Here is a 27193-nt window from a genome sequence, read left to right on the forward strand (position 1 = left end):
CAAAAATGATTTACAAAGAAATCCTCAAACCTAAATTATTTCATAAGTTCCCACAGTTTGTTCACGCTTAAGGCGCATGATGGGCTAAGGGTTGCGGATCAATTTTGGACCATCACCTGAACAAGTCCCTGAGTAAGTCCTGCATACGAGGACTGACATCTCTCTTTATTCTTCAAATTTTAATTAAATTCCAGTTAGTTAACATACAGTGCAATATTGGTTTCAGGAATAGGGGCACCTGGGTGGCTTAGTCAGTTAAGCAGCTACTCTTGATTTCAGCTCAGGTCATGGATCTCAGGGTCATGATATCAAGCCCTGCATCAGGCTTTGTGGCGGTGTGGAGCCTGCTTGGAATACTCTCTTTCCCTCTCCCTCTCCCTCCATACACGGATATACTGGTTTCAGGAGTAGAATTCAGTGATTTCTCACTTACATACAATACCCAGTGCTCATCATAACATATGTTCTTCTTAATACCAATCACCCATCACCCATCTAGCCATCCCCCACCCACTTCATTCCATCTACTCTCCATTTGTTCTCTATTGTTAAGAGTCTCTTATGGTTTGTTTCCATCTCAATAACGTTTACTTCCTTTTCAGTAGTCCAAGATTTTAAACTGGGTAAAACTGCCCTTTTAAAGTTTTTTTTTTTTTTTTAAATAATCTGTACAAGCACTGTGGAGCTCAAACTCACAACCCCAAGATCAAGAGCCACATGCCCTACCTACTGAGCCAGCCAGGTACTCACAATATCTCTTTAGGATTTGGGGGTAGGGGATCCCTGGGTGGCGCAGTGGTTTGGCGCTTGCCTTTGGCCCAGGGCGCGATCCTGGAGACCCGGAATCGAATCCCACATCAGGCTCCCGGTGCATGGAGCCTGCTTCTCCCTCTGCCTGTGTCTCTGCCTCTCTCTCTCTCTCTCTCTGTGACTATCATAAATAAATAAAAATTAAAAAAAAAAGATTAAAAAAAAAAAGGATTTGGGGGTATTTGTCACCTCTAATTTTCAGAAATAATTTCAAAGTAGATGTCTCATCTTGATATCCTGTTACATGCTTATTTGACATCTAAGTGGACTTATCAAGTAAGCAGTCTGAACTGAAGATATCAATTTGGGAGTCACTGGCATAGAGATGTCCTAAAATTGTGAGACTGGATAAGATAAGCTAGTGATTGAAGGTAAAGAAAAGATAAAACAAGCCCAGCTCCAAGACCCAGAGCACTCTACCCTCTAGAGAACAGCAGAGGAGGAGAGCCTGCACAGAGACTGAGACTATGCAGTCACCGTATTTCCCTGATGGCCCTCTTCAACTGCAGCTCCAAGACTAGGGGATCCTTGCTAGGACATCAGTTACTCAGTTTCATAGTAAACAGTCAATATTGTTTATATTACCCATCCATGGTGGCCTGGGCTTGGCAATGTTGAAAAGGTCATCTGTAAACTCTACAAACACAGTCTTTCTGTACGTGACTGACGTGGTGAGTGGCAAAGATCCTGGCACCCTGGAAGAAAAGCTGTGTGAAGAAAGGAAAAAGTCATTCATTTTGGTGAACCCTTATTTATTTGAATAAATAAATAAAATAAAGATTTTATTTATTCATGAGACACACACGCACGCACACACACACACACACACACACACACACAGAGAGAGAGAGAGAGAGAGAGAGAGAGAAGGAGACAGAGACAGAGACACAGGCAAAAGGAAAAGCAGGCCCCACGCAGGGAGCCCAACAAGGGAATCCATCCAGGGTCCCCGGGATCAGGCCCCGGGCTGAAGGCGGCGCTAAAGTGCTGAGCCACCCGGGCTGCCCTTTTGTGAACCCTTTTAGAACCCACTTTGAAAAGCAGCTAGAAGTAAAGCTTCCATCCCATTCCTCTTCTATTAACAAGGTAAATTGGAAATTGTATATAAATCCCTGCTACAGACTGTTTATATGTTCAGAGAACGGGACTGGTGACCTTGTAAGAGAGACCCCAGAAGCATCTAGCACCTCTTCCACGATGCAAACTCACAGTGAAAGGATGGCCATCTCTGAACAAGGAACAGACCCTCACCAGGCACCGAATCTACTGGCACCTTGATCTTGGAGTTCCAGCCTCCAGAGCTGTGACAAATACATGTCTGTTGTTCACAAGCCACATAGCCTGTGATATTTTGTTGTAGCAGCCTGAGCTAAGAGAATCCCTAACATACATCACACCAAAACACTGTTTTCAAAAGTCATCTGGTACATTAGATACCATATAATAAATCATAAAACTGGTACCCTTACACTGCATCTTTTGCCAAAGCAATAACTACAAGATCCTTCAATTTCATCTCTATAACAGACTGTGACTTTATTTTTTAAAAATCATTATTTATTTATTTGAGAAAGAGAGAGAGTGTGTGCGCGTGCATACACACAAGTGAGCAGAGGGGTGGAGAGGGAGAAGCAGACTCCCCACTCTCGAGCCCGACTCAAGGCTTGATCACAGAGCGCTGGGATTATGATTTGAGCAGAAGCCACCCAGGTGCCCCAGACTGTAACTTTTATTTATTTAATGGCTGTATTTATTTACTCATGAGAGACACAGAGCGAGAGGCAGAGACACAGGCAGGGGGAGAAGCAGGCTCCCTGTGGGGGGCCCAATGTAGGACTGGATCCCAGGACCCCAGGGTCACACCTGAGCTGAAGGCAGACACTCAACTGCTGAGCACCCCCAGGCGCCCCCCAGACTGTAGCTTTCTCTAAGTAACTTGTATTCAAATTTTGTCAGTGTGTCCTAAAATTATACTTCCCCTCTTACAGATACCAGGAATATCACAAATAAAATAACCTGCCAATGAAGACTATGTACATTGATCTACTGATGCTAGTAGGAGCTGTAATTTAGGGTCAACCCTCCATTCATGCTCATTTTTGTCTTTAGTCAGATACTCAGATTCAAATTAGCTATTGAATCAGAAATTTTATGATTGATTATATAAATGTTCCCAAAATGTTATTCTTTGCTTCAGTTATCAAAACTCTTTTAGGTGAAGACTAGTTCCCAACCTTTTGCTCTCTCTCTACCTGACAAGTTAGGTTCTCGTGTTCTGGGGCCCAGTCTCAATTGAATAATCAAGAGGACCAATATGAATCCTAGTGAAGAAGGTTCTAGGTGAATTGGTAAAAGATACAAAGTGGTTGAAGGTGGCTACTGCCACTCATTTTTGCATGCATAGCGTAGTTCTGCAGTTTTCTATATGCCATAGAGAGCCTCTCTTCCTGACTTATGCTTCTGGATATCTAACTCTCTTCACTTCCCAGATTTTTACCAACTGGTATTGTTTCAGCAAGCCAAAGAAGTATAGCCACGAGGCATGGACATTTGGGGAACGAAGATTCATGTGGAGAAATCAAGACTGCTGCCCTAGAAGGAATCTTCCATGTGCAGATCCTGGTATCCAAACCTCATTCACTCAAAAAAAAAAAAATGAAAAAAAAATTGAGCACTCACTCCCTGCAGATGTATATTCACTCATTCATAAACCATATACTACATGCCACTGTGCCGTCACAACATACACACTAGAAACAAATATGGAAAAGGAGAGGATTCTAAAGATACACAGTTAGAAGTGGAACAGGTGTTGTTTCTTTTGTCTTGATAACTATTCGTATTCGACATCAGATTTCAATCATATATATTTGTGTAATAGTTACAAATGACCTCTCATGGTGAACTTTTCACAACTGTGTACTAGTGCAGCTGATCTACCTTTCATTCTCCTCTTAGAATCTGATTTTTGCTTTGTTGTTGTAGCACCATGAAGGAAAGAGCTGCTGGTCCCTTATAACAAAACGGGGATGTGTATACATAAAGCACAACGGGTGGGTTCTCCTTACATCATAGTTTGTATGCCAACGTTTGGTTTGGTAGATGGAAAACGGTAAGGAGAGAGAAGAGGGCCTCATTATAAAAGAGAGGTGAATGCATTTTGGTGGCCCAGGTGGTCTGAATTGCTGAGCCAGTAACCCTGTCATTCTCTGCCTGGTGTCAGGGTCTAAAATCGGGAGGGTGGGAAAGAAGCTCACGCACCACCCAGCCAGCCCCTTCCAGTTTCTGGCTAAGGACAAGGTTCAGGGGATTTGAGTGAATGGCTGCATAGGGACAGGCACTCATGTCTGAAAGTGAGCACTCAGATCCTTAGTACTCGGTGTCAAACTCATTTCCTGGTCCTCCGTAAACATGGGGTCTGCGAACCAACGCTTTTTCAGTCTGAGGAATGTCAGAAACAATTCAGTTTTCACGAGTGAATGTCCTCTGCATAACATCTTCAGTCCTGGTTGTAACTACAAGGGCAGTTTTCATTTGTGTCCCCACTGAAGCCTAGTGCGCTCGCCGCAGAGCTGGGCTGCGGGTGAATGTGTCGGGAGGGCTCCATGAGTTGTCATCTACCTTTTGTGGCATTTTTCTGTTCACCCATAGCTCCCATAACTGCCTGTTTTCAAGTTTAACAATTAGATCGATGATTCCTGATCGATTTTTAAAAGATAAAACCAAACACAGTAATAAGGCCAGAGTGAAATAGTACAGTCCTAACATCCCAATCTGAAAGGATTTTTTTCTATATTACACAGAGGAATCTAGCATTAATAGACACTCAGAAGCAGCCTTTGGTGTAAGCATTTAAAGATGGGCAGAAGAACGTTTTTGTGGTGGACACCAAGGACCACTAACAGAGAACTTTCTCAGCTTCAAAACTTAAAATTTTCTAGGATATATTGATTGATTGATTGATTGATTGATTAATAACCTAACAATAATCAGTACTGAATTTTATTTTATAGTGGAATGATTCCAATTGAATGTAGTGGAGCTTATTAACTTTCTTAACAAATAAGGTTTTTTCTCCCTCACTGTAAAATTGAGATCTGGCATTTGTGTTACATGGATTATCTAAACATTCACATCTTTAAAACTCCTGGGCTTCCCATTTGGAGGTTGAAATTTCTGTGAAGCAAGGTGAACTGTTATTGTTGAGTAATAAGTCAGCGGCAAATTAGGTAAATCAGAGGCACAGCTCTGGATGCCAGTTGCTGGCTTACATTTTGATGGCCATGGTCCAGAGGAACGGTTTCCATGGTAACAACACCAGCTCCATAATAGGCATTGGAGATATTAACAAGCGTTCCAAACCCAAGTACATTATTTGTGAGGTCCTACTTTATGCCTGTTGTCATAACATGACTGCAAGGCTGCCCAGCGGGATGAGGCCACGCCAATCACCTTCCATTCCAGTATCTACATGCAGTTTGTGCTTTCCTGGTTGTAGCAGGTAGATGAGAGATCCTTCCTGGATCATTATAATTGGCACAGAAGCGATGCAGGTAGCTTACAACACAGTGCTCACAGATGCCATAATCTGGTCAAAATGGCCATCAAGACCTCCCAAGGTCATAATCACATCTACCTAGAGGTCTTTTTCTTCTGTCTTTTTTTTCTTGGAGCAGTTCAAAGCACTTGGTCAAGTCAGTATGGAGTTGAAATAATCTCGCATCCCTTAATAGCATAGTATTCTTTCACCTTAGGCCTAACAGAATCCAAGTCTCTACTTGTGAATTCAGGCAAAAAGCTCTCCCTCTTTGTTATATCATATAGCTGGTTGGCATCTGCATCAGCACAGGCTCTTAAAAGAGCTTTGCTCCTAAGATGACAAAGACCTTTGTCCAGAGGCTGACTCAGAGCCACAGGGCAGTGTTTCAGTTTCTTGGTGGGAAGCACGGGTTCCTACAGGATAAAGGCATGCTCCTTATCGGACTGCTGGCCAACCGTGGCAGGTGGTGGAGCAGGTGTTGTTTCTTACATCTTGTTCACCCTCAGGGGCTTTTGAAAAGCAAGAAATTGTAAGAGATGGAAGACGAAACAGATAAATGGTGGATATATTTGGTATTGGGGACCACTGAAGAAGGAACCCCAAACATGACCAATAAGACACCCCCCTTGTCACAAATAACAACAGTAAGAATAAAAGTGGGGGGAAGGAGAGGCAGTTTCTGATTGTGGGTATTAGCGTGCTTGGAGCAGAAGCCACACCATACCTGGAACTACCGAGATGTGAAATCAATAACAAGGTGTCTGACGTTTATTACTTACCTATTCTTTTTCTCAACCAAATGCTGAAATAACAAAAATCTCAGTGTTTCTTTCAAAGAGCAGCAACACCAGAAAATTATTCATTCCCATAAGAAATTTTGCTTTTTCTTTTTTTAAAAAAGATTTTATTTATTTATTCATCAGAGAGAGAGAGAGAGAGAGAGAGAGATTGAGAGAGGCAGAGAGAGAATCAGGCTCCGTGCAGGGAGCCCGACATGGGACTCCATCCCGGGTCTCCAGGATCAAACCCTGGGCTGAAGGCGGCGCTAAACCGCTGAGCCACCTTGGCTGCTGGGCTTTTTCTTACAAAGCCTTTAGTGGGAATGCTGAGGTAGAAAATGAAAATGCAATCTGAAAGTGGTAAGGACTGCAAAATAGGAAGATCAGTGATCTACCGGTATTTTTTATTTTTAAAATTGTGGTAAAACGCATAAAACATAAAATTTACTCATTTTTAAGTATATAGTCCAGTAGTACTAAGTACATTAATATTGTTGTGCAACCACCACCGCGGTCTGCCTCCATAACTCAATATCCATTGAACAATAACTTCTCATTCTCCACTCTCCTCACCTCTGAAACCATCATTCTACTTTCTGTTGTTATGATTTTGACTAAGTACCTCATATAAATGGAATTGTAGAGTCTTTGACTTTTTGTGACTGGCTTAATGTCCTTAAGATTGATCCACGTTGGGAATCCCTGGATGGCTCAGCGGTTTGGTGCCTGTCTTTGGCCCACGGTGTGGTCCTAGAGTCCTGGGATTGAGTCCCGCGTCGGGCTCCCTGCATGGGGCCTGCCTCTCTCTCTGCCTATGTCTCTGCTTCTCTCTCTCTGCCTCTCTCATGAATAAATGAATAAAATCTTAAAAAAAATTGATCCACATTGTAGCAGGTATCAGAATTCTCTTCCTTTTTAAGGTTGAAAAATACTCCACTGTATGAATAGATCACATGCTGCTTATCCATTTACCCATACATAGACGCTTGGGTTGCTTCCATGTTTTAGCTATTGAGAATAATGCTGCTGTGAACATAGGGACACAAATATCTCTTCAAGATCCTGCTTTCAATTATTTTGAGTATATACCCAGAAATGGAATTGATGGATTATATGGTAATTTTCAAAAAAGTTTTTAGGAGTCATCATTCTGTTTTTCACAGTGGCTACACCATTTTTCAATCCCAGCAACAGTGCAGAAGTGTACCAATTTCTCCACAACCTCACCAACACTTATTTTCTGTTTTTGTTTGTTTGTTTGTTTATCTAACAGCCATCTTAATGGGTGAGAGATCACGTTTCTTTGTAGTTTTGCTTTGAATTCCCCCAGGTGATTTCGAACATCTTTTCAAGTGCTTCTTGGCCATTTGTATACAGTCTTGGGAGAAATGTCTATTCAAGTCAGTTTTGTCCATTCTTGAATTAGGTTGTTTGCTTTTAAAAAAACAAAAAACTTGTTTGCTTTCTTGTTTAGTTTTTCAAGATTTTATTTTTAGGGATGCTTGGGTGGCTCAGTGGTTGAGCGACTGCCTCCGGCTCAGGGTGAGATCCTGGGGTCCTGGGATCGAGTCCCACATCTGGCTCCCTGCACGGAGCCTGCTTCTCCCTCTGCCTGTGTCTTTGCCTCTCTCTCTGTGTCTCTCATGAATAACTAAATAAAAGATTTTATTTTTTAAGTGATCTCTACACCCAAAATGGACCTTGAACTCACCACTCTGAGACCAAGAGTCACATGTTCCACTGACTGAGCCACCCTCGTTCTTGTTGAGTTTTAAGAAGTTCTCCATATACAGTTTTCCCCTGCTATCCAAAAGTAGAACATGCCTATGAAACCTTTTGTAAGATGTACTGGCATTAAACAAACAACCAATATCACCATTCTGTAAAAGGTACAAACCTCTTCAGATTTTATTAGTTAGTAAAAACAGGTAGTAAAGTAGGTCTTTTATAACAGCAAAGTATTGTAAAGCAAGCTTTCAGATAGTGGAGGAAACCTGTATTTTGGATATTAATCTTTTAAAATATTTCATAAAGATTTTCTTTATCAGGTCACCTGGGTGGCTCAGTGGTTGGGTGTCTTTGGCTCAGGGCGTGATCCTGGGGTCCTGGGATCGAGTCATGCATCGGGCTCCCTGCATGGAGCCTGCTTCTCCCTCTGCCTGAGTCTCTGCTTCTCTCTCTGTGTCTCTCATGAATAAATAAATAAAATATCCCTTTAAAAGATTACTTAATTTGAGATAGAGAGAGAGAGAGAGAGAGAGAAAGAGCACAAGTTGGAGGGAGGGGTAGAGGTTCGATCTCACAACCCTGAGATGAAATTAAAAGTCAGACACCTAAGCAACCGAGCCACCCAGGTGCCCCAAGAGTTCCTTTGGTAGAGTCATTAGTAGCTTGGATACGGTAAGGAAAGAATCTCTGGCTTGAAAATATGACAATAGAAGCAAAGAGAAAAAAAGAAAGGGAGAAAAACCAGAATCAGAATATCCGAGCACTGTGGGACAACTCTAAAGGCCGTAGCATACACACAGTGGGAATAGCAGAAGAAAGAGAAAGGAACAGAAGTAATATCCGAAGCAATAATGAGAATTTCCCCAAACTAATGTCATACACCACAACATAGACCTAGGAAGCTCAGAGAACACCAAGCAGGGCAAATGCCCCCCAGAAAACTCTTTCCAGGAATACCATATTCAAATTTCAGAAAATCAAAGATAAATACAACATCTTGAAAGAAACCACAGGGAAAATATCTCACCTAATGAGGAACAAAGAATCACATGCAAGTTCTCAGAAATCATGCAAGTGAGAAGAGAGGAGAGTGTCGCATATTTAAAGTGTTGATGGTAAAACAACAACAACAACAACAACAACCAACCTAGAGCTCTCTACCCTGCAAGATCATTCTTCAACAGTGAAGGAGAAATAACGAGTCTAGACAAACAAGAATTGAGGGAATCTGTTGTCAGTCGAGCTGCCTCATGGGAAATGTCATAACAAACTTTTCAGACAGAAGGGAATTAATACAGGTCAAAACTCAGACCTACGGGGATCCCTGGGTGGTGCAGTGGTTTGGCGCTTGCCTTTGGCCCAGGGCGTGATCCTGGGGACCCGGGATCGAATCCCACATCAGGCTCCCGGTGCATGGAGCCTGCTTCTCCCTCTGCCTATGTCTCTGCCTCTCTCTCTCTCTGTGACTATCATAAATTAAAAAAAAAAAATTAAAAAAAAAAACTCAGACCTACATAGAAAGGAAGAGCACGGAAGAATGAGAAAGTGGAGAGCATCCACTACAGAAAAGGCACCAAACAAGCAAGTAGACAGAATGAGTTCACCAGCTGATGTCACCGGCCTCAGCCCTGTAATCCCAATCCTGCCAACACGGACATTGGAATGGAGCAGCTGCAGCACAGGCGGTGCGTGGGTGTAACGCCCCAGAGTCCCCGAAGCCCATCTAGCTACTGCTACTGTGGGTGTCCACCTGGACAGCAACAGAGACCAAAACTCAGCCCCTGGTGTGTCACAATTCCTCAAGTAGCAATCTCTTCAGATACTGAAGAAGCACCAGTGAACTCCCCCCAACCAATTCCTGCGTGTGCGTGCACACATGCACACACCCACACCCATGCCCAAAGAGAGAAAAGCAGACATCCCTTTTTTTCCCCACTTGTGTGCTTAAGAAGCTATAAAAACCACCCAAGGAAATATCAGAAAGGGAGACAGAACATGAGAGACTCCTAACTCTGGGAAACGAACTAGGGGTCGTGGAAGGGGAGGAAGGCAGGGTGTGGGGGTGACTGGGTGACGGGCCCTGAGGGGGCGCTTGATGGGATGAGCACTGGGTGTTATGCTATATGTTGGCAAATTGAACTCCAATAAAAAATAAATTAAAAAAATAAAAAATAAAAACCACCCAAGGAAGTAATCCCTGATTACTAGCTGCTAGCAGAGGAAGAAGTGTGAGCTTTATTTACAGGTGGGTCAGTTTGCTATGCAGGTGCAAGGGCAATGCTACGGGTTGTGAACTTTGTGTAGAAAGAGAAATGGCCCAAGGTTCAAATATGTGCAGACTAATGGATATCAGCAAAGGTTTGGTTGTGTAGCCAGAGGCCTAGAAGGAACAGGATTGGAATATCAGGGACAAGGATATCTGGGGTAAAGATGTATTCATGAGTGGGCACAAAATAGGAGGATAGAAAAATCCTCCTATCATATGTTAATGCCACCTGAGAGCATTGACCGTGGATAGAACGACTGGCAATTAATGTCAGCCAGGCTCTGCACGGGCCACCCCACTGCTGGCAAAATGTGACGTAAGCGGCGATGGTGGCAGCGAGAGAATTTGTGCGTAGATCCAAAAGCATGGGTTCTTGCTAAGGCTCATCTACCGAGTGTTGTCCCTGAAAGCCCAGCCTGCCACCAGCAGGAAGCAAGCCCGCGGGCACAAACTGCACCGTCCATCAGGGAGACCAGCCAGCTGGTCCACAGCAAGTTGACTGCCTTGGACGCCTTCCCATCCTAGAAGGGACACCATGACCTCCGCATCCCTTGGCTTCACCACGTGCCGCGCAACCAGCCGCTGCCAGAGACAAGAGTGAAGCAACTTCCTAAAGCACAGCTGAGGCTCCAACGTGAAGCTCCACGGGGCCCTGTAAGGACTGAGGGCCAACTTCCAAGGGGCGCTATGTGCACTGGTGCGAAGGTGGTTCTGTGTCCCCACGAACACGTGGGCTTAGGAACCAAAGCGGCTCAACCCATGACTCTGCTGTGACCCTCCTGGGGAGCCTGTGCGCCCCTCCTTACACCTTTGAGCTCAGCAGTGTGCAGGGTTCCCACGGCAAAAACGCCGTGAATTAGAAACTGGGGGGCGACTAGGTAATGGTCATACGAAAGGGACGCGGGCCAGAAGGGGCGTCCTCAGGTGCTGTCACACACAGGGCGGGCACAGATGTGGCCCACGCAAAGGCCGCCCGCCGCCCCCCTGGGAACCGGAGAAGCTGCCCGCGCCCCATCCGCGTGAGGACAAGGCAGGTGAGTGCGCGGAGGTCGAGGTGGGGACTGGGGACGGAAACGGGACGGTTCTGCGAGCCACCAAGCCACCGCCTGGCCGTGCTCTCGCCCCAGCACCCCGGCACGCAAACCCTGACCCCGCCTCCTGCCCGGGGAGGCCACGCCCCTTCCCAGGGCCGGCCACGCCCCCCAGGAGCGGCTGGGCCGCTCCCAGAACGGCCTGGCGCTTAAGGGACCGGGATGGAGACACAAGAGCCCGGCCACGGTGGCCCCACTGGGGCAATTCGCAGGGCTTGCTGCAGCCCCTGAGCTCCCTGAGTCCACGCCTCCTCCCAGGGCCGGCCACGCCCCTTCCCATGACAGGCCACGCCCCTTCCCAGGGCCGGCCACACCCCCCAGGAGCCGCTGGGCCGCTCCCAGGACGGCCTGGCGCTTAAGGGACCGGGATGGAGACACAAGAGCCGGGCCACGGTGGCCCCACTGGGGCAACTCGCAGGGCTCGCTGCAGCCCCTGAGCTGCCTGAGTCCATTTCCAGGGATCTCAACCCAATAATATTAATTCATATTTAAATGTGCTCTAATTTTAACCATCCCTAAAACTTCCATGGCCGTAGACCTATGTGGCTTTTAGTCATTTAACTATATCATCGGGTGCGCATACCATCAAGTGCACCCCTCTGTACACCCCATTTGTCCTATCTCCTGCCCACTTTAACAATTATGTCCTTCAACACTCATCAAGTCGTCCTTTATTCCATTTTTGTGTCCCTGGTTCTGCAGAGTCTACTCCATCCAGTTTCTCCAAAGCTTCCACCAGTTTCTAACAAAACTGAGACCCATGTCAACAGATAGGTATTTCGAGGTCCACTAGCACAGTGCTTCCACTTTAATATTTCTGGCTAAAATGAAAATGTAAGACACAGAAAACGTTTACTATAACAAGACCTTGGAAGAGCACACAGGGAACAGGATCAAGAGCACACACAAATACTCTTTTCTCCCTCTAAGGAAACAGGTAAAAATAAATAAATAAAAGAAAGTTGTGAGACAGAGAAACAGAACGCCAAGGCGCTATTCTAGTGGGACATGGTCCATAGTAGGAGACTCTATTCAAAGGGACATGCCTAAGAGCATCAGCACCATCCAGGTATGTGATTCAGTTCTGGGATGAGCATATAGAGGACATTTTCTATTACAGTAAATAGTTTCAGAATTATTTCTGGTTCAGAAACACGTGATGTATGTACCTCTGTCAGTTTCAGGGTAATCTGCACAATAAGTGACAAAATGTTCCAGCTCATGGGTTTTACTCCTTCCTAATTTCTATGGGATTTGTTTGTGCATTTCCCTTGGGATTTGATATATAAATCTTGCCAAATATATTTGGCAGCAATGTTCTTCACATGAACTGTTCTTTCACCTTTTATCTAAAATGAATCGGAAAACCTATTATATTCCCTGACCTTTGCTTAGAAGAAGTTGAGCAGCTGCAGGAACAGATAATATAAAACTGAATTTCCCCAGATGTTTATTTCAAAACTTGGCAGAGTTGGTCAGGATGTGTCCAGAGTCAGTGTATCCCATTAATCAGTATCAAAATAATGTAGACTATAAAAAATGGAATCATCAAAATAAAAACTGTATCAACTTTTTCCTGGTAAAAATATACGTGACTGCCTGCACAACAGAGAACTAGATAATAAATCTTCTCCATTAAATTCAATTTTATAGTGTTATTCACTATACCTCAAGCTGCATGCTAAATGAAACCTACAATACAAAATACAGTGTATTAAGTATAATTATCTTTTAATAATTTTTAATAAGACCACCATTAATAGATAAGTGGCTACTTGTTCAGTCAGATATCAGGCTACTGACCGTATGGGCCTGTACCTTAGGGTCATTAACACTGCACAACTGCAGGCTATATAGACTACAGAAGGAATTTTAATCCATTCCTCATATGACACACAAAAATTAATCCAGTGTATTAAAAAACTAAATGTAAGAGCTAATAGTATAAAACTCTTGGGGGCAAATATGGGTATGATTCTGTGTAACCCTGGATTTGGCAATAGTTTCTTAGGTATGACTCAAAAGCACAAGCAACCAAAGGAAAAAAAAACAAATAAATTGGACTTCATCAAAATGAAAAACTTTGTGCTGGGACAAAATATTTGAAAGAAGTACATCTGAAAACAGATCCAGAATATATACAGAATTCTCAAGCCTCAAAAATAACAAGACAAGGGCAGCCCGGTGGCTCAGCGGTTTAGCGCAGCCTTCAGCCCAGGGTGTGATCCTGGAGACCCTGGATCGAGTCCCATGTCAGGCTCCCTGCATGGAGCCTGCTTCTCCCTCTGTCTGTGTCTCTTCCTCTCTCTCTCTGTATGTCTCATGAATAAATAAATAAAATCTTAAAAAAAAATAACAAGACAAATAACCCTACAATGGAATATTACTCATCCATTAGAAACAACAAATACCCACCATTTGCTTCGACATGGATGGAACTGGAGGGTATTATGCTGAATAAAATAAGTCAATCGGAGAAGGACACACATTATATGGTCTCATTAATTTGGGGAATATAAAAAATAGTGAAAGGGAATAAAGGGGAAAGGAGAAAAAATGATTGGGAAATATCAGAAAGGGAGACAGAACATGAGAGACTCCTAACTCTGGGAAATGAACTAGGGGTGGTGGAAGGGGAGGTGGGCGGGGGGTGGGGGTGACTGGGTGATGGGCACTGAGGTGGGCACTTGACGGGATGAGCACTGGGTGTTATGCTGTATGTTGGCAAATTGAACTCCAATAAAAAAAATTCTAAAAAAAAAAAAAAGTTAAATGGGCCAAAGCTCTGAACAGACATTTTATCAAAGGAAATACGGGAACAGCCAATTATACATGCAAAGATGCTCAGAATCTTTAGTCATCACAGAAATGCAAATTAAACATACAGTGAGATACCGCCACACAGTCATTAAAGTGACTAAACCTAAATACTGGTAACATCAAGTACTGTCCAGGATGTGTGGCAACTGGCACTCTCATGTGTTATTGGTGAGAATATAAAATGGTACAACCATTCTAGAAATCTGCTGGCAGTTCTTATAGTTAAATACGCATTTACCATATGATCAAATAATTTCATCCCTAGATATTCAACTAAGATAAATGAAAACAGATGTCCACACAAAAGCTTGTATAGGAACGCTCATTGCAGGTTTCTTTATATTAGCCCCCAAACTGGAAACAATCCAAAGGTCCACGTGGCAGTGAATAGATACATAAATTGTGATATATTCCCATAATGGAGCAATAATCAGCAATACGAGGACTAAAGCTACTTTGCGCAACCATCTGGATGAATTTCTAAATCACGATGGTAAAGATAAAAAGCCAGACACTGAAGAGTGCATACTGTATAATTCTAATGATATAAAAGTCTTAAAAAGTAGAAAATGAATCTAGCTTGTTGCCAGGGGCCAGGTCAGGGTAGGGAGACTCACTGAAAACTGGCAGAATGATTGATGTAAATGTTCTACGTGTTGATTAAGGTGATGCTGATGTAATTTGTATGCATTTGTCAAAACCTATCAAACTTCACATTTAAAAATCTGTGTGTTTCTGGGACGTCTGGGTGGCTCAGCGGTTGAGGCCTTTGGCTCAGGGCGTGACCCCAGAGTCCTGGGATAGAATCCCACATCAGCCTCCCCGCAGGGAGCCTACTTCTCCCTCTGCCTGTGTCTCTGCCTCTCTCTCTGTGTCTCTCATGAATAAATACATAAAATCTTTAAAAAATTCTGTGTGTTTCATTATATGTAAATTATACCCGTGGTAGGCAAAATTTTGCTTCTCTTGACCTTTCCCCTTTGGTGTAGTGCCCATGAAAATGTTATATCACAGGACAAAAAAATTTTGCAGATGGAATTAAGGTTGCTAATCAGCTGGTCTTGAAAGGCAGAGATTATCCCAAATCTAAACAAACCCCGTATAATCATAAAGTTTCTTAAAAGTGGAACAGGAAGGCAGAAAAAGTCACACAAATTAAAAGCATGAGAGAGACCTGATGCACTCTTCCTAGCATGAAGATGAAAGGCCCTACATGGAACTTCTGAGAAGGAACTGAATTCCAGTCACGATGGTAGCCCTATCAACAACGATTTGGTCCTGTGTGACCCTGAGTAGAGGAGCCCAGTATAGCCCACCTGGCTTCTGAGCCACTAAAAGTATAAGATAATAAATTGGTGCTGTGGCAAGCTGTAAAATTGGAGGTGATTTGTTACACAGCAATAAGAAACTATTATGGTACTCAAAGTTGATCCAAATAGTAAAAAAATAACAAGCAAATAAAAATGCAATCAAAATTCAAGCTCCTAAATGAAGCTGGTTCTTTGAAAATATTAATACAATTGATAAACCTCTAGCCAGACTTATCAAAAAGACAACAGGAAGGACACAAATAAATCAATCACAAATAAGAGAGGAGAAATCACACACCACAGAAATACAAATAAGTCTAAGAGTATATTATTGAAAACTATATGCCAATAAATTGGACAACCTACAAGAAATGCATAAATTCCTAGAAACATGTAAACTACCAAACTGAAACAGGAAAAAAAATTAAAAACTTGAACAGATTGATAACCAGCAAAGAAAGTAAATCAGTCATCAAAAATCTCCCAACAGGGATCCCTGGGTGGCGCAGCGGTTTGGCGCCTGCCTTTGGCCCAGGGCGCGATCCTGGAGACCCGGGATCGAATCCCATATCAGGCTCCCGGTGCATGGAGCCTGCTTCTCCCTCCGCCTGTGTCTCTGCCTCTCTCTCTCTCTGTGACTATCATAAATAAATAAAAATTTAAAAAAAATCTCCCAACAAACAAAAGTCCAGGGACATATGGCTTCACAGGGGAATTCTTGCAAACATTTAAAGAAGAGTTAATACCTATTCTTCTCAAAGTATTCCAAAAAAACAGAAAAGGAAGGAAAACTTGCAAATTCATTCTATCATCCTGATACCAAACCAGATAAAGACTCCACTGAAAAAGAGAACAAACCAATATCACTGATAAACAGGGATACAAAAATTCTCTATAAAATACTAGCAAACCAAATCTAACAGTACATTAAAATAATCATTCACCACTATTGAGTGGGATTTATTCCTGGGTTGCCAGGGTGGTTCAATATTCATCAATCAATCAGTGTGATACACACTAATAAAAGAAAGGATAAGAACCATATGATCATTGCAATAGATGCAGAAAAAGCATTTGACAAAGTACTACACCCATTCATGATAAAGCCCCTAAATAAAGTATGTTTAGGGGAAACACACTTCAACAAAATAAAGGTCATATATAAAAAACCCACAGTGGACATCATCTTCGATGGGGAAAAATTGGGAACTTATCCCTAAGGTGACAGGGATGCCCACTGTCACCACTTTTACTCAAGGAAGTACTGGAAGTCATAGACACAGCAATACAACAACAAAAAGAAATAAAAGGCACCCAAATCCACAAGGGAGAAATCAAACTTTCACTATTTGCAGATGACATGATATTCTATATAGAAAACCTGAAAAAAAAGAAAACCTGAAAGACTCCACCAAAAAATTGCTAGAACGGATATGCATATTCAGTCAAGTCATAGGATACAAAGTCAACATACAGAAATCTATTGCATTTCTCTACATCAATAAAGAAACAGCAGAAAGATAAATTAAGGAATCAATCCCATTTACAATTGCACAAACAATAATAAGATACCTAGGAATAAACCTAACCAAGAGGTGAAAGACCTGGACTCTGAAAACAATAAAACACAGATGAAAGAAATTGAAGATGACACAAAGAAATGGAAAGACATTCCAAGCTCATGATTGGAAGAACAAAAATTGTTAAAATGCCCATACCACCCAAAGCAATCTATACATTCAATGCAATCCCTATAAAAATACCAACAGTAGTTCTTGCAGAGGCACAACAAATAGTCCTAAAATTTTTATGGAAGCACAAAACATCCCGAATCACCAAAGCAACATTGAAAAAAAAGCGCAATAATATTGGAAGCATCACAATTCTGGACTTCAAGTTGTATTACAGAGCTGTAGTCATCAAAAGAGGATGGTACTGGCACAAAAATAGACATATAAATCCATGGAATAGAATGGAAAACTCAGAAACAAACCCAAAAGTATATGGTCAATAAATCTTTGACAAAGCGGGAAAAAATATTCAATGGAGAAAAGACCGTCTCTTCAACAAATGGTGTTGGGAAAACTGGACAGCCACATGCAGAAGAATGAAACTGGACCACTTTCTTATACCAGACACAAAAATAAATTCAAAACAGATGAAACACCTAGGGGCACCTGGGTGGCTTAGCTGGGTAAGTGCCCAGCTCTTGATTTCTGGTCAGGTCAGGATCTCAGGGTGGTGATATCAAGCACTGTGACAGGCTCCATGCTCAGTGTGGAGTCTGCTTAAGATTCTGTTTCTCGGGCAGCCCGGGTGGCCCAGCGTTTAGCACCTGCCTTCAGCCCGGGGTGTGATCCTGGAGTCCTGGGGTCGAGTCCCGCATCGGGCTCCCTGCCTGGAGCCTGCTTCTCCCCCTGCCTGTGTCTCTACCTCTCTCTCTGTCTTTCATGAATAAATAAAATCTTAAAAAAAAAAAAGATTGTTTCTCTCTCTCCCTCTGCCCCTTCTCCCACTCTATGTACATACATACATACATATATATATATATAAATCTTTTTTAAAAAAATGGATGAGAGGGATGCCTGGGTGGCTCAGGGGTTGAGCATCTGCTTTTGGCTGAGGGTGTGATCCTGGGATCGAGTCCTGCAACAGGCTTCCTGCATGGAGCAGGCTTCTCCCTCTGCTTGTGTCTCTGCCTCTCTCTCTCTCTCTCTCTCTGTGTATGTGTGTGTCTATCATGAATAAAGAAATAAAACCTTAAAAAATGGATGCAAGGTCTAAATGTGAGACCTGAAACTATCATGATCCTAGAGGAGAACACAGGCAGTAATCTCTTTGACATTGGCTATAGCAACTTCTTACTATATATGTCTCTTAAGGCAAGGAAAACAAAAGCAAAAATAAACTATTAGAACTTCATCAAAATAAAAAGCTACTGCATGGCAAAGGAAACAATCAATAAAACTAAAAGACAACCTACTGATGGGAGAAGACAGTTGCAAATGACATTATCCGATAAAAGGTTAGTATCCAATAGGCAGAACTTAAAAACTCAATACCCAAAAAACGAATCATCCAATTAAGAAATGGGCAGAAGATGTGAATAGACATTTCTCCAAAGAAGGCACACAGCAGACACATGAAAAGATGCTCAACATCACTCGTCATCAGGGAGCTACAAATCCAAACTACAATGAGATAGTACCTCACACCTGTCAAAATGGTTAAAATGAACAAGAAACAACAGGTGTTGGTGAGGATGCAGAGAAAGGAGAACCCTCTCACACTGTGGGTGGGAATACAAGCTGGTGCAGCCACTCTGGAAAACAGTGTGGAGGGTCCTCAAGAAGTTACAAATAGAGCTACCCGACAACCCAGCAATTGCACTACTGGGTATTTACCCAAAAGTACAAGAATACTACTTCAAAGTGATAACATGCATCCCTATGCTTATAGTAGCATTATCTACAGTAGCCAAATTAAGAGCCCAAGTGTCCACTGACTGATAAAGAAGATGTAGTATATGGTGCGCGCGCACGCACACACACACACACACACAGACACAGAATATTTCTGAGCCATGACAAATAAATAATGAAATCTTGGCCATTTGCAGGAATGTGGGTGGAGCCAGAGAGTATTGAGCTAAGTGAAACAAGGCAGTCAGTAAAAGACAAGTACCATATGATTTCGCTCACTTGTGGAAGTTAAGAAACACAACAAATGAACATGGAGGGGGGTGGAAAAGAGAGGCCGACCAAGAAACAGACTCTTAACTATAGAGAACAAGGTGATGGCGGCTCAAGGGGAGGTGGTGGTGGGGGGAATGGGTGTGAGATAGGTGATGGGCAATAAGGAAGGCACTTGTCAGTGATGAGCATCCGGGGGGCGTGTATGGAAGGGCCGAATCACTAAATTCTACATCTGAAAGTAAACATCATACTGTATATTAACTAACTGGAATTGAAATAAAAGCTTGGAAAAAAGAAGAAAGAAAAAAATCATGATCTTAAATGGAATCCAAGAGGATATTACAAACTACTGCAAATAATGAAAACTTCATATCATAACCTATGTGATATGCAAAAGAGTTCTCAGAGATTCTAAAAAAAAGTTCTCAGAGAAAAACATATAGCTTTAAATGCCTTCACTATTAAAAACAAAGGACAAAAGAAAAATAACATTACTTTTCCCAAAGTATTAGAAAAAATACAACACAATAAACCCAAAGAAACTAAGATATCATTGATAAAGATCAAGTCTTTTTTTAAAAGATTTTATGTATTTATTCATGAGAGAGAGAGAGAGAGAGAGAGAGAGAGAGAGAGAGGCAGAGACACAGGCAGAGGGAGAAGCAGGCTCCCTGTGGGGAGCCTGAAGTGGGACTTGATCCTGGGACTCTGGGGTCATGTCCTGGGCCGAAGGCAGATGCTCAACTCCTGAGCCACCCAGGCAGCCCGATAAAGATAAAATCTAAAAATAAATATTAAAACATAACTGGGGAGAGGCCTGGGTGGTGCAGGCAGTTGTGTGTCCGACTCTTGGTTTTGGCTCAGGTCATGATCTCAGGGTCATGAGATCAAGTCCTGCATCCAGCTCCACTCTCAGCACAGAGTCCGAGGCAGACTCTCTCTCCCTCTCCTTCTGCCCCTCCTACTCGTGCTCTTTCTCAAATAAATAAATACATCTTTAAAAAAAATAATTGAGAAAAAGAAACTCAGAAGCTCATTCTTTGAAAAGACCATCACCACCAACAAAATAAATCCTTTGCAAACCCGTTTGTGGATAAAAGATCAATAACAAAGACAGGAATTTTAAGAAAAAGAAAGTACACATAACTGAGACCCCTGGGTGGCGCAGCGGTTTGGCGCCTGCCTTTGGCCCAGGGCGCGATCCTGGAGACCCGCGATGGAATCCCACATCGGGCTCCCGGTGCATGGAGCCTGCTTCTCTCTCTGCCTCTCTCTCTCTCTCTCTCTCACTATCATAAATAAATAAAAATTAAAAAAAAGAAAGTACACATAACTACTTATCATGTGGCAACGGAATTGAAAAAATAAAGTGATAACCTGCACAGATATAAAATTATTAAAGCTGACTTCAAAAAAAGTTGAAGCTTGATTTGACATTTTCATAAAAAAGCCTGAAGACATGATTAAAAATACTGCAAATGTCACTTGAAGCAAATGGACTGATAAATGAATCTTCTATCTAACTTTTAAACAATAGGTGATTCTAATGTTATTTGAGCTATAAAAGAAAAAGATGGAGCATTCACCTATTCATTTGAAAAAAACACTAAAATTGTATTTATTTATTTTTAAATATCTTTTTTTATTCATGAGAGACATCGAGAGAGAGGCAGAGACACAGGCAGAGGGAGCAGCAGGCTCCCTGCGGGGAGCCCGATGTGGGACTCGATCCCAGGACCCCGGGATCACGCCCTGGGCTGAAGGCAGATGCTCAGCCACTCAGCCACCCAGGCACCCCCTAGGACTTAGCTTTTTTTAATTGGAAGAAAATTTAAAATGTTTACATAGAATAAAGTGAGTAAGAAGTGCTAAGAAAGGCAGGGGCACCTGGGTGGCTCAGTCAGTTAAGTGTCTGCCTTCAGCTCAGGTCATGATCCGAAGGGTCTTGGAATTGAGCCTCCACTGGGCTTCCTGCTCAGTGGGGAGCCTGCTTCTCCCTCTCCCCCAACCCCACTCATGTACGCTCTTTCTCTCTCTCTCAAATGAATAAACAAAATCTTAAAAAAAAAAAAGAAATGCTAAGAAAGATTTTTTAAAAAGAGCAGCGAGTACTGATTTTGCTTACCAGGTATCAGAAGATATAATAGACTCATTGTAATCAATTGGTATGGTATTGGCATAGCAAGACAAAATAAAGCAGTTCAATGAAGAAGCATAATGCATCCAGAAATACATACTAATGTGTACGAGAATTTTATACGATGAATGTGTTTATTCAAATCAGTAGTAAAAGACGTATTATTTGATAAATGGTGCCACTGCCATAGGCTATTGATGTAGATGGAAATACTACTACACAGATCCCACTTCTATACCGTATACAAAAATAATTATCAGATGAATTGATGCCATAAATGTAAAAAGCAAAACAATAAAAATCTTGCAAGAAAATGTGGGAAATATACATACAACCTTGACATGCAGAAAACATTTTTGACCAACTGGCCACTCTGAAGATATAAAAGATAGATATAAAAAAATAAAATAAAAAAACTATAAAAAACTTTAAATCTTAGTAAAAGTCATGAACAAAATCAGTAGACAATAGGTTTTGGGGAAAACTGCACTATACACTAGTATGTTTATGCAGTATAACAAACAGTCAATATATGTGGTAATAAAAGGTTTTCTGTCATTAAAAAAATAAAAGAGCCCAAAGGAAAATGGGCAAAACATATCAATAGTCAAATCTCAAAATATAAATGCAACACCCAACAGGCATTTGAGAAGATGTTCAACTTACGAAGTAAAAGAAATTCAATTAAAGTAATGACGCAGTATCACTCTGTATCTAACTAAATAGGCAAAAATTAAAAGAACAAGATAAAACTTATTCAAATGAAAGTGGGGAGAAGGGCACTCGCATATGTTGGTAGTAGAAATGGGTGAAGAGTTCTGGCCTTTTTGGAGATTAAAACCAAATAGAAAATACTCCCTTCATTCTAGTAATATCCCTCTTGAGAATCGGTCCCACAGGAGTAAAAGCACCAGTATGTAATGAAACAGCATATAATGACCAAAAAATGGAAGTAATATGGAAAATATGGAATCTTACGTAGCCATTAAAATGAATGAATTGGGGCACCTGGCTCAGCGGCTCAGTTGGTCAAGCATCCGACTTTTTATTTCAGCTCAGGTCATGATCTCAGGGTTGTGATATCGAGCACAGCGTTGGTCTCCATGCCGGGCATGGAGCCTGCTTGATATTCTCTCTCCTCCCCCACTCTGCTCCTCCCCTCATATCCCTCTTAAATTAAGAAAAAATGAATTGAAGCTATGCTTATTCAGAATTCTACTAGGTGTTAATAAGAGAGAAACGGGTTTGTAATGTCCCATTTTTGTAAAACAAGCAATGACCAAGAAAACCTTTATTTGCATATTTATGTATGTGTATGTGCATGAGCACATATTATCATATTGGGGTTATTTGTTTGGGGATAGGCAAGAAGGGGGCTAACGTAGGAGGGTGGGGAGCCAAACAGAAAGAACAAAAAATAATATAACTTATGACACGATCACATTTAATATTTATATTGTTATTATACATGGGGTTAAATCTTTATAACAACATATTTAAAGGAAACAAAACAAAATTTAAAATAAATAATTTCAGCATTCAACTCAATTAGCAAAATTAGATCAGCAAAATGAACCAAAGGAAATTGGGAAGAAGGAATGATTTAATGCGAGTAAAAGCTTCAACTGATAGAAACAAAAGACGGTTCCTGACAAGATCAAAAAAATTAAGAAACTTCCTGGAAATATTCTTAAGAGAGGGAAAGGACACCCACAATATAAGAATGAAAAAGGAGGGCAGCCTGGGTGGCTCAGTGGTTTAGCACCGCCTTTGACCCAGGGTGTGATCCTGGAGCCCCGGGGATCGAGTCCCACGTCGGGCTTCCTGCATGGAGCCTGCTTCTCCCTCTGCCTGGGTCTCTGCCTCTCTCTGTGTCTCTCTGTGTGTCTCTCATAAATAAAATAAAGTCTTTAAGAAAAAAAGAATGAAAAAGGAAATATAATTACAGACACAGAACAGTTGAACATCACAAGACTAGTATGTGACTTGATACCAATACATTACCAAACCTTGAAAAATCTAGATTGCTTTCTAGAAGAAATATACATGACCAAATTTGACAGAAGAGGACGCAGAAAGCTCCAGATAAATTGATGATCATAGATAATATTGAAAAATCATTTAATACTAGTCTCCCAAAATGCACTGGAGGCCCCCCCCGCAAATGAAAAGGTTCTGAAATCCTGGCTAATGCTATCCTTAAACAAAACTGGGCAAGGATATCAGAACCACGCCACACCCGCACAGGAGGACAGACTAAAGTTGTGTATAATACTGATGGGGTCTCACTGCTCTGCTTCTCTGTATAGAAGCTTGGAGTAGGCTGAGGGAAGGTCTGTTTTCTCAGGCTCTTCCCCTCTTCATTTTCCCTCTACTCTACTGTCTATGTTTCCAAAGTGGCAGCACGTGACAAAGAGAAGCAATGGACAAAACATAACAACATATCAACAAATCGTCCGGATCTGTGAAAAGGGCTGCCAATCAGCATGCATATATTGTTATATATGCAATATATATATAACCTACCTCAATAGTGCTTTTCCAGTGCTTAATACCATTACAACCATCCTAACGTCATGTCTGCACCTTCCTCCAACCAGTCCCCTCCTCACAATCCTGACTGGACCCTATGGAACACGCCTTTACCTTGTGTCCGCGTGCAGCGCACTGAGCAGGTCACTTTGCGTATAGTCCCAGGACAGTTCCACTGCACCGAGGTAGTATTTTCTGGTGGCACTAAGGCTGAAGGGCAAAAGGCACAGAAAGCAGCAGGTGTAGAGCTCTACTTGCATGGCTCGTATTGCTAGAAAATGTTCAACTGGAGAAACAAGAGATTAATTCTTCCCTAAAATATCTTCAGCTCCCAGGAGAAAAAAGGCAAATGTTCTATGATTTCATGAAAAGTCCCACAACTGTTGCTGTGAATGTTAGGGACCTTTACCTGCTGGATGTTACAGCAGCATTGGCAGTAAGCAGCAACAGATAAGATTGTTTCCTTTCTGGCAGTGGGAAGCAGCCACAGGAAGCACTGAATAGGAAAAGGGAGGCAGAGCTAAATCTTAACCCGTTGGGTTCTGAGAGTACTAGGGGCACAAGAATGCTGATTTAATCAGAACGTTTAAGGAAAGGAAGGGAGGGACGGAAAGGTCAAGGCGAAGAGGAGCTCTGATGTGTATCCATAGTCGTAGCCTACTCAAAGTCTCTTCCTTCGCAGCAGCAGCAAAAGGAGCTCTGGATGTCGTTGGAAATTCTGGAATCCCCTTGCACAAACAAGGGTAACCAGTATTCTAATAGTCTCCCTGTTGCTACCCTCGCCCCTCTTTTTAGAACTATAAAGCAGATTGTGTTGGTCCTTTGCCTAGAACCCTCCACTGGCTTCTAACCTCACTCAGAGTAAAATCCTAAGTTTTTAGTATGGCCTAGAGCATCTCCCTTGATCTGCACGGCCCCTTCCTCCAGACCTCTGGGGTCTCCTGTCACTACGGCCACTGTCCTTCTTGCTCTTCCTTAAAATATCAAGCACAGTTTTGCACCTAGACGTTAGCACTTGCCATGTCCTCTACTTGAAACACTTTCCCCCAGATCGCCACACATTCCACTTCCACGTCTCCTTCAAGACTTGGCTCCAATCGCCTCCTCCATGAGCTTAAATGTGGACCACTGCGTTTACACTCTCAGCTCTCTACTTCCACGGACACTGCTGAAATCCCTCCTGGCTTCATTTTTCTCCATAGCATTTCTAACCATGTGGCATTCATGTATTTATTTATCTTGCATTGTTGTCACCTGATGCTTCTTTATTTTAAAGATTTTATTTATTTATTTATTTATTTATTTATTTATTTATTTATTTATTTATTTATTTAAGAGAGACACCGAGAAAGGGAGAAAAATATTGAGAGAGTGACGAAGAGGGAGAAGCATACTCTCCACTAGGAGTGGAGCCCAAGGTGGGGCTTGATCCCAGGCTGTGGGATCCTGACCTGATCTGAAGGCGGATGCCCAAACAACTGAGCCACCCAGGAGCCGCTACCTGATGCTTCTTAAGGTCTACATTTGTCCCAGGTATACGACATATCTCCTTACACCAATGTGTCATGCTGCTGAGTTCAAGCAGAGTCCCTAGTCAGGTTAATGTTTATCAGGAGGACTGAGGGCCTCAAAGTATAGGAGATAATGAGAAGAGACCTGACCAGGGTTGCTATAACAAATGTTATCACTGCGAGCCCAGTCGTACACAGGTATGAAGGTGCCTGGGAGCAATTAGGTGCCATCCAGCTTGGAAACACCCAGGAAGAAGGCCCTTTGGTAAACATCTGCTGATGCTTTCTCTCTGCCAGACAGCAGAATGCGGAAACAACAGCTGGCATGTACTTTAAGCCACAAACTACGGTAACTTACTTTAATGCAGCTGCTATTCATGTCTTCATTTTACAGGTGATGAAACTGAAGCACAGAGAAGTCTGGCAACTTGGCCGAGGTCACAGAGTTTGCAAGTGCTGGCAGCTCAACCCATGTAACCCGGCTCCATAAGTCCTGCTCCAAACTTCTATGTTCTACTTGCACGTGCTGGGTACACGGGATTGAAAAATACACGAAATTAATATCATCCATACTTATCACACATGAGTAGCTCATACAACACGTGAGAAGGTAAAACCAGTGCTGTGCACAAAGGGAAAGTAAGCAGGGGAAGGGGAAGAAGGGATGTGGCAGGTTGCAATTTCATTTGATTTTATTATTTTTTAAAGTTATTTATTTATTTATTTATTTATTTATTTATTTATTTATTTATTTATTTATACATACATACATACATACATACATACATACATACCCAGTGAGACAGAGAGACAGAGGCAGAGACACAGGCAGAGGGAGAAGCAGGGCCCCAGCAGTGAGTGCGATGTGGGAGTCGATCCCGGGACTCCAGGGTCACACCCTGGCCTGAAGAAAGCGCTAAACCACTGAGCCCCCCGGGCTGCCCCAGGTTGCAATTTTAAAGGACGGTCGTGAAAAGTCTCAGCGAGAAGGGCTGAGAAACTTCAGCAAAAGTTTGCCTTCTCCACTGAGGGCAATAGGGAGCCATGGTAGGTTTTTGAGTAGAGGAGGCCTGTGATGATAATGACCTTTTATTGTTTTTTTAAAGATTTTATCTATTTATTCCTGAGAGACCCAGAGAGACAGGCAGGGACATCGGCAGATGCGGGACTCGATCCCAGGACCCCGGGGTCACACTCCGAGCCAAAGGCAGACACTCAAGCGCTGAGCTACCAGGCATCCCTGAACGGGAGAAAATATTTGAAAACCACACATATGGATATATGAGTAATTCATACAAACCAATAACCCAACGCCCCCCCCCCAAATAGTCCAAATAAAAATTGGCAGAGAATAAAGGGGGAAAGGAGAGAAAATGAGTGGGAAATATCAGAAAGGGAGACAGAGCATGAGAGACTCCTGACTCTGGGAAACGAGCTAGGGGTGGTGGAAGGGGAGGAGGGCGGGGGTGGGGTGACTGGGTGACGGGCACTGAGGGGGGCGCTTGGCGGGATGAGCACTGGGTGTTATGCTGTATGTTGGCAAATTGAACACCAATAAAAAATAAATTTATAAAAAAAATTGGCAGCGTAACGCCATAGAATTAGGAGCCAAGCTTTTGGAATGGTGAACGGGCCATTAACTGGGCTCGTGTGGGGGCAGGAGTGGTTTAGGAGTGGGGTGCGCTGGGGGGACGCGCCCCGCCCTGCGTTAAAGGGCTCACACGCGGTGCAGGCAGAGAAGCTGCTTTCAAGGCGCTTCTTACGCATTGTAATTGCAGTGGTCCCGCCGCGTCTCCGTCCGCCGGGGCCGACGCGGCGTGGACACAGCCCTGGAAAGTACGTGCTCGACGCTCCGTGAGCGGCAGCGCCAAGGCGGGCGGGCCCCTCCCACAGCCATGGGGCCCCCGGGCCGTACTGGGCAGCAGCCTCCGCCGAGCTCCCCCGCGGGCGCCGCCCCCCGCGCACGCGCGCCGG

General features: G+C 42.8%; 1 protein-coding gene across 16 annotated transcripts in view; it reads right to left on the bottom strand.

The window, feature by feature from the left end:
- Positions 1–27178, bottom strand: part of F8 (coagulation factor VIII) — a 145514-nt gene extending 118336 nt beyond the window's left edge. For 5 of the 16 annotated variants that reach the window (XM_072744190.1, XM_072744188.1, XM_072744189.1 and 2 more), the window contains exons 1-2: positions 23823–24404; positions 1396–1517 (exon numbers count right to left, since the gene is read on the bottom strand). In XM_072744190.1, the coding sequence (XP_072600291.1) occupies positions 1396–1517; positions 23823–23968 (268 nt within the window). In that variant the 5' untranslated portion in view covers positions 23969–24404. Of the gene's footprint in view, positions 1–1395; positions 1518–23822; positions 24405–25577; positions 25746–26982 lie in introns of those variants that run through there. The other 11 variants (XR_011998250.1, XM_072744195.1, XM_072744191.1 and 8 more) reach the window with 7 other exon arrangements.
- Positions 27179–27193: the final 15 nt, after the last annotated feature.

This window comes from Vulpes vulpes, chromosome X (genome assembly GCF_048418805.1).
Source record: "Vulpes vulpes isolate BD-2025 chromosome X, VulVul3, whole genome shotgun sequence".
In the NCBI taxonomy this organism is placed as follows: domain Eukaryota; kingdom Metazoa; phylum Chordata; class Mammalia; order Carnivora; family Canidae; genus Vulpes; species Vulpes vulpes.